At 34.1% G+C, this 12,297-nt stretch overlaps 1 protein-coding gene across 1 annotated transcript; it reads right to left on the reverse strand.

Moving 5' to 3' along the window:
• Positions 1 to 8,583: 8,583 nt before the first annotated feature.
• On the reverse strand, positions 8,584 to 9,462 carry FDC1 (2Fe-2S ferredoxin-like superfamily protein). The gene has a single exon (XM_006826211.4). It carries the CDS (start codon positions 9,368 to 9,370, stop codon positions 8,903 to 8,905), a length of 468 nt encoding a protein of 155 aa, XP_006826274.2. The 5' UTR covers positions 9,371 to 9,462; the 3' UTR covers positions 8,584 to 8,902.
• Between the last annotated feature and the right edge of the window lie 2,835 nt (positions 9,463 to 12,297).

Below are 12,297 nucleotides of genomic sequence, written 5' to 3' on the forward strand. Positions count from 1 at the left end.
ATAGGATATCAAAAGATAATCATTAAATTTAGGACAGATCTATAGAAAAGTCCTACATCCATGTGATAATATTTCTAGATATCCATGTCAAATTTAATGGTGATCCTTTGAGATCCTACACACATGGATGGGTATAATATTTGATCTTTTTTTAGATCTGTGCCAAATTTAATGGCGATCCTTTGAAGTCCTATACACATAAGTGAGAGAGGTCCTATAAGATCATTCCTCGGTATATATATATATATATATATATATATATATATAAAAGAAAATTGTTCCGTCGAGGGATTTTAAAGATGGATACAAATTGGTGGTCTAGTTAAAAATAGTAAAAACCAACGATCCGAATTTTTCTTTATAAAATTATTATTTTTTTAATTTTCAAAATCTATTTATTTTTTCATATTCATGATTTTTATATTAAAAAAGTTATCACATAGGTGTGGGACTTGACTTTTCTATAGATCTATGTCAAATTTAATTGTGATCTTTTGGGGTCTTACACACATGGATGGGGAGGGTCTTGTAGGATCATTTATATATATATATAGGAAAATAGTACAAAATGCCTATAAGTGAAAAAGAACAATGATTTCGCCTCCCTTTATCACCGTCCAAAGTTCAGCGCATTATCACAATTGTTAAGTAGTGTTCCATGTTTTTAAAAAAAAAAAAAATTGAAATGACCTGAAATTTGAAGCGTGTATTTATAAAAAATAGAACAATCTACGAAAAAATATCAAAAAAATATTTTACATGAAAAAATTTGATCAAAATACCCCCGAAATGTTTCGGGGGTATTTTGGTGAAATTACTTTTCATGAATTATTTTTATTTTTATTTTTATGAGGTGCATCTCACTAAGATGTATACACGCTCTAAATTTTAGGTCATTCCGATTTGTAGAAAAAAAATCGAAATGAAACACTACTGGACAATCATGAGCGTGCGATGAAGTAGACGGTGATGAGAGCAGGCAAAATCACTGTTCATTTTTGCCTATAGACGTTGGGAAGATTATTCACCAATATATATATATATATATATATATATATATATATATATATATATATATATATTCAAGATTATCTAAAGTTTTTTTTATCCCCTCTAAATCTCGACTGATTAGCATTTATTTAATTTTCGTTTTGTTTTGTTTATTTTTAAATATTTTTTAGATCATTCAGATTCATTCCAGATTGTTGATACAGATCTATAGGCGAATTATCCACCACACAAATCGGGTTTCGAAACATTTCAATGCCTATGAACAAGAAGACACGGACCAACTTATCCAACAAAACAAATAAATGAAAAAAAACAGTGTTTAAAAAAACGCCGAGTCGAACCGGCTCGCCCGGTTCGACTCAGGAATAGCCATGGGGGGATCGAATCGGTTAAAAAAACGGGAATCGTACGGTTCTAGAGAGAATCGGACGATTCTGCACAGTGACTCGCCGATTCACTGTACGGAATCAGCGAGTCCGTGAAGAACACGGGTTGCATAGTGTTCTTCACGGGATTCTTCGAAATTTGTCATTTTTTTATCATTTTTCTTGTTTTTTTTGGCATGTGATCTAATTTGCAGGCTGTAAACAGCTTTATTCAGCTTTTACACGGATTAAATGGTTGAAAAATTTGGTGTTTTTGGATCACGAAACTTGCATTTTTAGGGTTTCCGCCTTTCCTTGTGTTTCATGCCAAGTAAGGCATGAATCTTTCAAAATTTGTAGGCACTTTGATCATAAAGTTGTGCATCAAAACCTTTTGTTACTAATTTGTGATAATCGATGAAAAAAACAGAGTGTTTTGGAGATTGAAGGCTTCGGTTCACAAAATCAGATAAGAAGTTTGGGTTTTTTTTTTTTTCCGCCATATGATTTATTTCACGACATATTTTGAAGATAATGAGTTCAATTTGTAGGGTTTTTAATCTTTATTGTGTCTATTATGATTTAAAATTTTCAATTTTATATAATTTGGTCAATTACAGCATGAAATTTGAGATGAATACAAAGATGTTTGCGGAACCAAAATTCCGCTATTTTTTTTTTTTTTTTCTGCCTTTTGACTTTTTTTCAATGATATATTAGAAATAATGTGTTAAAATTTAGGGTTTTGATTCCTTATATTGTTGTTTATCAGAAAATGTACTCAATTGGATGTAATTTATTCACTTAGTGGTAGATTTTTGAGTTAAAATGGCTTATGTAAACTGGCTCTATGAAGAACAGATTTTTTTTTTTTTTTTTTTGTAATCCATGATCGAATGTTTTGTAATACTTGATCGATTTTTTTGTAATCCATGATCGAATTGTTTTTTTTTTTTTGTAATCCATGATCGAATTTTTTGTTTTTTTTTTTTTTTTTGTAACCCATGATAGAATTTTTTGTAATCCATGATCGAATTTTTGTAATCCATGATCGAAATGTTTGTTTTTTTTTCTTGTAATCCATGATCGAATTTTTTGTTTTATTTTTTATTTTTGTAACCCATGATAAAATTTTTTGTAATCCATGATCGAATGTTTTGTAATCCATGATCGAAATGTTTGTTTTTTTTTTTGTAATCCATGATCGAATTTTTTGTTTTTTGTTTTTTTTGTAACCCATGATAGAGTTTTTTGTAATCCATGATTGAATTTTTTGTAATCCATGATCGAATTGTTTTTTTCTTTTTTTTGTAATCCACGATCGAATTTTTTGTTTTTTTTTTGTTTGTTTTTTTTTGTAATCCATGATCGAATTTTATGTAATCCATGATCGAATTTTTTGTAATCCATGATAGAATTTTTTGTAATCCATGATCGAATTTTTTGTAATCCATGATCGAAATGTTTGTTTTTTTTTCTTGTAATCCATGATCGAATTTTTTGTTTTTTTTTTTTTTTTTAACCCATGATTGAATTTTTTGTAATCCATGATCGAATTGTTTTTTCTGTTTTTGTAATCCACGATCAAATTTTTTGTTTTTTTATGTTTTTTTTTTTTGTAATCCATGATCGAATTTTATGTAATCCATGATCGAATTTTATGTAATCCATGATCGAATTTTTTGTAATCCATGATTGAATTTTTTGTAATCCATGATTGAATTTTTTAAACATTTGTGATTTTTTTTTTTTAATCCATGATCGACTTTTTTTTTTTGTAATCCATGATCGAACTTTTCGAAAATTTGTAATTTTTTTTTTTTAATCCAGAATCGAACTTTTTGAAAATTTGTTACTTTTTTTTTTTAATCCATGATCGAATTTTTTGAAAATTTGCTGTACTTTTTTTTTTATTTCTTTTCATCCATGATCGAATTTTTTGAAAAATGATGATTTTCCGAAAATATGTGAAAATCGTGATAAGGTTTTAATTATCATGATGTATTAAACCCAATTTTTAATTTTTATTGTTTGAGTTTGCTGTACTTTTTTTTTTTTTTTTTTTTCCATGATCTGATTTTTTGAAAAATGATGATTTTCTGAAAAGATGTGAAAATCGTGACAAGCTTTTAATTATCATGAGGTATTAAACCATATTTTAAATTTTTATTGTTAAAGTTTTTGTTGAAAAAATTGTATGTTGATAGATTATTTATGCAAAAAAATGCATGTTATTATATTTTTAATACAAAACTGTATTTTTTTTATCTGTTGTTCATGGATTTTTTAGTTGGAATGACTGATGTTAGCTGGCTCTGTGAAGAATTGTTTTTATTATTAATTTTTTAATGCAAAAAATGTATGTTCTTGATAATTGAGTTGTAGCCATGTTTGGAGCTTGCATTTTGTATTATATTATCCTGAATGTTTATAATTGATATGTACGACAATATTATTGTCAATAAAGGTATTTTGCAATAACAAATAACAACAAATATGACTACATGAACTACCGCAACATATTATCACAACACATGGTGATTATTTTTCTTTTTGAACTGTCGAGTTAATTTTATACTTTTAACATCTTAAAACAGTTGAATCATGTCAAGATCTGCAGAAGACCCTGTATGGCAACATGGGGTCAGACTTGATCCCAACAAAAAAAACAAAATTATTTGTAATTACTGTCAAAAAGTGATAAGTAGTGAGGTACACAGGTTCAAGCAACACTTAGCAGGGGTTAAGGGAGAAGTTTCTGCATGCACTAGTGTCCCTAATAATGTAAAAAAACAGATGGCGGCAATTCTTAATGCTAACAAAGGTAAAAAAATTGTCAAACATAGGATGAATGAGGAGATAGCTAGTTTATATACACCATCAAGCATGAATGATACAGAAGAGCAATATAATAATGACCTAGAAGAACATTATAATAATGAGCTGGACATGGCCACAAGATTGAGTTTACATGAATAATATCAGAGGGAACGTGGGTTTAGAATGCCTGGTGGGTCTAGCTCAGACATGCATGGTGGGCTTAGCTCAGATATGCATGGTGGGCCTAGTTCAGATATGCATGGCGGGCCCAGCTCGAGCATGTATGGCGGGCCCAGCTCGAGCATGTATGGCGGGCCCAGCTCGAGCATGTATGGCGGGCCCAGGTCAAATATGTATGGAGGGGTTGGTGGCCATATGTATAAAGGAGAATCAGTTGTTGAAGAAATTGCTTCTAGGTTACCTAAGAGTGCTAGTATTGCAGGTCATGGTCGTAAATACCCATTTCTCTCGAAGCCTAAGTCACAACAGATGACCCTAAATGGCATGGTTAAAGGTACAAGAAACATGTTAGGGAGATATGTTGGTAAATGGTTCTACGATAAAGGGATTCCCTTTGATGCAGTCAATAGCCCATATTTTCCACCTATGGTCAGTGCAATCCAGAGAGTCGGGCTTGGGGTAAAACCCTCGACGGCATATGAGCTCAGTGGGCCAATATTAGATGAAGAGGTGGAGGAAGTTAAAAAGTGGATTGAAGAATATAAACAGAGTTAGCCAAGGACGGGCATTACTCTCATGAGTGTGGTTGGTTGAATAAAGTTAGCAAAAAGGAGTTTTTAAACTTATTGGCCTATTCCCCAAAAGGTACAGCTTTTTTGTCTAGCAAAGACGTATCAGGGATGAAGAAGGATGCAAACTTCTACGTACGACTATATGATCAGATAGTGGAGGAGGTGGGAGATAAGCATGTAGTCCAGTTTATTACGGACAATGCGCGTGCATGTGTTTCTGCGGGCAGTAAGTTGATGGATAAGAGGAAGCATCTAGTATGGACCTCGTGTGCTGCATACAGCATCGATCTTATGTTAGAGGAGATCGGTGAGATCAAAATTGTGAAGGAGACTCTAGAGGAAGCAAGGTTGGTGTCGAGATTTATATACAACCACTCTAAAATTTTATTTCTGCTTAGAGAACACTCTAAGAAAAAAGAGATAATCAGGCCTGCCAAAACCCCGCTTTGCTACCGATTACTTAGCTGTGGACTCCATTCGAGAATCTGAAGTTGCATTAAAGAGATTGTTTACTTGTGAAGAGTGGTTAAATGACCGCCTCTTGAAGTCCAGTACCGGTATAAAAGTGGATAACATAGTCTCAAATAGGCAGTTCTGGTATCGATGTTCCAGTGTTGTAGAGGCCATTACCCCTTTGGTCACGGTGTTAAGAATGGTGGATGCTGACAAGAAAGCTACCATGGGTATCTTTTATGAAGGTATTGAGAAGGCGAAATTAGTTATTGGGAAGAAGTGTAATTTTGCTAGCAAAGTGATTGAGATTATAGAAAGGAGGTGGAACGCCAAATTTGGACGTCCAATTCATTATGCTGGTAAATATATATTTATATCATTACAATGTTTCAGTTTAAATCATTTTTTTATGAAATTGTAAATGATATTTTTCTACCTATATATTTTTTAGGTTACTACTTCAACCCAAAATTTTTCTATTTGACACCTGAACAACCCCACAAGATTATGGAAGGGGTCAGATACATTATTGCACGGTTGGAGAGAAGCTATCGAAACCAAGTAGCAGCAATACAAGAGGTATTATTTAATATTTGGGTAAGAACTTCATTGAGTTGTTATATTTGTGAGTAATAATGCACTAAAACGTAATATATTTGTTTTAGCTTGCTATGTATAGGGATGCTATAGGATCCTTCGGAACTAGACTTGCCAGAAATTCTCGAACTATGATGGATCCAGGTTATCCCCTCGTTAATATTTTGTTCATTCATATATTTAATCTTATGAATTGTTCTTGCCCTTACAATGCTTTTTGCATTTTAATCCAGCTGAATGGTGGGAGATATATGGTACTGATGCACCTCACCTAAAGGGGATAGCAATCAAGGTGCTCTCCCAGACATGTTCTGCTACTGGCTGTGAGCGCAACTGGAGTACGTTCCAATGGTTGCATACTACTAGGAGGAATCGACTCGCTTCTGAGAAGCTTCATAAACTAGTCTACGTTCATTATAATTTAAACCTCAGAGAGCGACAAATAAGAAAGAAGCTTGAAGACTATGGGCCGATAGACTTAGACACAATATTTGTCACAGACACAGCAGACCAATGGGTAGTAGAAGAGGAGGAGCCAGTGTTGCACAAGAGAGTGTTCCTTGAGGCTATCGGTGATGCAGATCTTGAAGAAAGTGATGAGCAGCATGAAAGAGGAAGCAGTCAGCCAACGTATCCACAATTCGTCGGAGATGTCGGTGATATTGCACCTAATGAGGGACAGTGGGAAGGGGGTCTAAGAGAAAATGAGAGAGATGATGATTCTGAGGCCACCTATCCCAGCCATATTATTCACATATCGAGTCCCAACAGTAACAGTGTAGGGAAGAGCACGACAGTGCAGGTGAGCATGAAGGATGGACAAGCTTCGAGGATTTTGGAAGGGGTCAGATACATTATTGCACGATTGGAGAGAAGCCATCGAAACCAAGTAGCAGCAATACAAGAGGTATTATTTAATGTTTGGGTAAGAACTTCATTGAGTTGTTATATTTGTGAGTAATAATGCACTAAAACGTAATATATTTGTTTTAGCTTGCTATGTATAGGGATGCTATAGGATCCTTCGGAACTAGACTTGCCAGAAATTCTCGAACTATGATGGATCTAGGTTATCCCCTCTCTAATATTTTGTTCATTCATATATTTAATTTTATGAATTGTTCTTGCCCTTACAATGCTTTTTGCATTTTAATCCAGCTGAATGGTGGGAGATATATGGTACTGATGCACCTCACCTAAAGAGGATAGCAATCAAGGTGCTCTCCCAGACATGTTCTGCTACTGGGCGTGAGCGCAACTGGAGTACGTTCCAATGGTTGCACACTACTAGGAGGAATCGACTCGCTTCTGAGAAGCTTCATAAACTAGTCTACGTTCATTATAATTTAAACCTCAGAGAGCAACAAATAAGAAAGAAGCTTGAAGACTATGGGCCGATAGACTGAGACACAATATTTGTCACAGACACAGCAGACCAATGGGTAGTAGAAGAGGAGGAGCCAGTGTTGCACAAGAGAGCGTTCCTTGAAACTATCGGTGATGAAGATCTTGAAGAAAGTGATGAGCAGCATGAAAGAGGAAGCAGTCAGCCAACGTATCCACAATTCGTCGGAGATGTCGGTGATATTGCACCTAATGAGGGACAGTGGGAAGGGGGTCTAAGAGAAAATGAGAGAGATGATGATTCTGAGGCCACCTATCCCAGCCATATTATTCACCTATCGAGTCCCAACAGTAACAGTGTAGGGAAGAGCACGACAGTGCAGGTGAGCATGAAGGATGGACAAGCTTCGAGGATTTTGGATTGGGAACACAACAAAACACTAACACTCAGGGATTTGGGAATAGTAAGACGCCTGCTAATATCGATGATTCGTTTTTAGATCGAATCAATTAATTGTCAAACGAATTCAATCAATGGCACCACCGTGATCAAGAAGAAGAACAACGTCGTCTATCATTTTATTTTTAGATCGTATGTTACTAATTTTATGCTTTATTGTAGTCCATGTATGTTGATATACTTATTCAATGATAATTCAATGTTTATCCTTTTGTGTGATGTAAATTAAATGCTGAATGGCGGTTCATGCAGGGATAGAACATATCAATATTCACATATTCATTCAAAAACATGAAAATTCTTAATGGAGTACCCTCATTTCTTATTGAATTCTTAAAAAACAATATTTATAATGAATTTTAATAATCTTTTCGGATTTTTTTGAAGCTTTATTCTGACAGATTCACCCGATTCCCGATCCGGATCGCCGATTCGTCGATCCAGATCAATTTTTTGGGTGCCCGATCCGGGTCACCGATCAGTTTTTTAAACCATTGGAAAAAAGTAATGATTTCTTCACAAAACAAACCGAACCCTTGTCTCATAAATCCAGCTATTGGGTCTCTTGCCCTATTGAGTGGTACTGGTAACTCTTTAGGCTGCTAGTAGTTAATGGTGCTCTCTCTCTCTCTCTCTCTTCAAAGTACCGATTTCTTCAGAATGGGGAAGAAAAATAAAAATTTCTGATGTAATTTCCTTCCCGTAACTGCCATTTATAATATGCTGAACCTTTGTCAAAAAAACAAAGAAAAAGAAAAATTTCACCAAGAAGAGGGAGACATCCAAAATCAACATCATCCATGGATCAACTTCATGCAATTGTTACAAGTAGCAGGAACTATACATATTTCAACTCCCCAAGACATAAGAAATTAAAACAAAAAGCATGAGAATACTTTTCCAGGCTATTTGTTTCTTTGAATAACTTTTTGAAGAGAGAGACGTAGCTCTGAACCCTTATCTCAAATTGATAGCTCCAATACCGAAAGGCATTGCACCAGTCCTGAAGTACAGATTACCCCTGACTTCGTCCCATCCCATGCCCATATGTGTGTGTGCTAGAGAGAGAGAGAGAGAGAGCCCAATTTCTCTCTCCTCACTCAGTCATTAGCAGTAGCAAGCTGTAGAGAGAGAAGCTCCTCTTCAGGTATGGTCTTTATGTGGCAGTCGGACTTCAGATACGATACACACAACAAAGCGTAGCCCTCAGCCACCACATCCTCGCTCAACATGCCCTCACTCTGGTCCACTACACCACTCATGAGCCTGGCAGGGCAGGTCATGCAGACGCCGAGCTTGCAGTCGTGGGGCACGTCAATCCCCTCGTCGAGCGCCCGTTCGAGGATTGTCTCGCCCTCGCCCACCTCCAGAACCTCGCTCTGCGCCCCGTGCTCGATGCGGACGCTGTATCTGAGAGGACCAATGGCTCTGAATTGGTGTTTGAGCTGAGGTGGTGGTGGTGGTGGTGGTGGTGGTATGGTGGGGAGGAGAGAGAAAGAGAGGTGGTGGTGGGGAGGAGTGAAAAAGAGGGGAGTAGTAGTGGAGTGCAAAGAGAGATGGGGCAGCATTGTTGAGGAAGGAAGGAGAGAAGTGGAGGAGGGGTTTGGATTTGGGTTTGGGTTTGGGTTTGGGTTTGTGTTTTTATTTTTGGATGCTTTGGTTTTTGTGTGGTGGGGAAATGGGATAAGGTTTCTGGAGCCATGGGTAGGGTAACACCCCCCTTTTGTCTACAGAGATTTGGGAATGGGCAAAATGGGTAAGAATTTAACATTTTGGATGAAAAAGGAGGGAAGTTGTCTGCTAATTTAAATCACTTTTTTTACACATCTCTATCATGAAGGAGAATTTATAATTAAAAAAATTCAACTTTCTTTTAGCAAAAAAAAGGGCACACTTCCAAATTGCTGATCCTGAATTTTCATCAACTTAGGCAGTAAATTAACAATAAGTACCCTCAATTTTAAAGGTTCCCATAATAAAGGCAATTTCAAACTTGTATGGGGACAATCTAATTTTTTACCTACACTTTTAAAAGGTACTTTTGAGAAATAAAACTTAAATCGAAACCCTTTTTTTTTTCTTATTGAATAAGCTGATTGGACACCTTCAATGATTTTATAAGACCATTTAATGAATGTTTTTTTTTAACCTAACTAATAATGGCCAACTGTTTGATTATAATCGGGTGAAGTATACACGAGGCGCCAACTTTATGTTGTTTGATTATAATCGGGTGAAGTAACGTGCCAACTTTATACTATAGAAGTAAAACCCACCTCTACTCGAGAAAGAGTAGACCATGTGGGGCACAAAAGTAAAGACCTTTATTCAAGTTGAGAAAGAGTAGACTTATATCCAATACAGTATTAATTAAGAGGTGCATATTAGTTCAAGTGGAAGACTAAGAAAAAACACGAAATAGTCTCATAAGGACATGATTATAACTAGTGAGAAATGACAAAGAGATTTAAGGCCTCACTGAAAGTATGACCATTAATAGAACAGAATAATAAATCATAATTTGTGTAGCCAATCTCAATTAATTAGAAAAAAAAACTTTGACGATAATGAAATAAAACACACCTTTACATTTTCCTTGGATATATAGCTACGTTTTTAACAACGTTATAACAATTTAAAAACCTATTTTCATTTATAGTAATGGAATTTCAAATTCAAAATATGATACAAATCAAACGACTCAATAAACATTTGAAAATCTTAGAAATAAACAATCCAGATAATTCATTACAAAATGCATTATTTTTAGAACTTTTTTTTCTCCTTTCATATACATAAATCTTGAGGTCGAGATAATCAATTTGAGAATTTTCTAATGCCAAAATACTCTTCTAGAGGATTTTTGAATTGCGCATTACTTCAATAGTATATAAACTCTTTCCATTATAAATTAGGTATTTCAATTAAAAAACCGTATTAGGGCGGGGTTACTTAAAAGAGAATCCAGCCCGATATCAGCGCGACACAACATAACACATGCCATCCCACATTATACAGGAGGCCAACAGTAACGGAGAAACTCATGAGACTCTGAAAATTGATAACCAACCAACAAAATGGCTTTAGCCTCTCCAAAATTTGTGTGCTCCAGTGGAGTAAATGTACATTTACTCCAATGATCAAACCCTTACTTGGGGAATTTGTTGGACCTTAAGTTTTAGGGTCTATTTTGATGTACTCGTTATCATATAATGTAAATTATTCTTGATAATGAATTATTTGTTGTTTGGTATGAGCCGTAATTTTATTATTTGAGTTTATCTTTATGATACTTTATTCAAAGTAATTTGTAGAATGTCAAATTTTTCTACTAAAAATACCTTAAAAACGTAAAAAAATTTTAATAATTAAATAATACTATCCATAACACAAGCTAGGTACTAAATATTTAACAAACAATATTATATCAATTTTAAACAAGATAGTCTATTCCAAATACCATCCATTGTCATCCAACCATGCCCTCATAAATTATCATAACGAAAGTTTTTTAAAGAAAAAAGTTTATATAGAGTTGCAATCTCAAAATGTATCCATCAGAAAAAGTTATTTTAATATTGAAACACCTTTTATCATCTCAATCGATTGTAATCCAAACATGCCCTCATAGATTACCTAATGAGAGTTTTTTAAAAGAAAAAGTTTATATAAGGTTGCAACCTTAAAATTTAGAATTAAAGATGCACCTAAAAAATCCATCGGAAAATGTTGTTTTAATATTGAAAAACCCTTTTATTTATCATCTCGACATCGAGATGTATGAATATGAAAAAAAAAAAACAGATTTTCAGTCCCATAAATAGTGCATCTTGCAACACATTATCTAGATCGTTCATTTTCAAGATTTCCATATGTTTATAGATCTACTTGATTTTAACCATTTTTGGAGTTTAAAAATTTACAATTAGATATGAAAATAGATTTTGAGATAATCCTAATAATTTTTTACACCAAAATTACATGTTATGATAAAGTTTGGAGGTACGCGTTAATTGGATTGTTTAAGGTTGCAACCTTATAGAAACCACACTCTAGAATAAGGAGTAGTTTTACAAATTTTATTTATTTTTAATATTCAAAATTGAGCTTTATCCCATATATATATATATATATATATATATATATATGCGAAAAGTTTATATAGAGCCGAGGCTCTAAACAATTAAATGAGAACCTACCCCAAAAATTTTATTAGAAGAGGTTGTTTTGATGCCCAAATATCCTCAAATTGATCTTCTTGACATTAAGATGCATGGACATGAGAAAAAAATAGATTTCAAGTTTTGTAAATAGTATATTTTGTAACGTGTTTTTGGACCGTCAATTTTCAAGATTTTCATAGATCTGTTGATCGATATTGTTTTTTAAGCTTTAAACTTTATAAATAAATTTGAAAATATATTTTAAGGCATTTTCAGTATTGAAATCACATTTCTCGACACTATTTGAAGGTAGGCTCTAATTTGATTGTTTA

Source organism: Amborella trichopoda, chromosome 3 (genome assembly GCF_054954075.1).
Source record: "Amborella trichopoda isolate Santa Cruz 75 chromosome 3, AtrichopodaSantaCruz75HAP2 v2.0, whole genome shotgun sequence".
NCBI classification, from domain to species: Eukaryota; Viridiplantae; Streptophyta; class Magnoliopsida; order Amborellales; family Amborellaceae; genus Amborella; species Amborella trichopoda.

What these genes read in the sequence shown, in the direction of transcription:
- FDC1 (XM_006826211.4), bottom strand. Translation starts at nt 9,370, where the DNA reads ATGCTGCCCCATCTCTCTTTGCACTCCACTACTACTCCCCTCTTTTTC.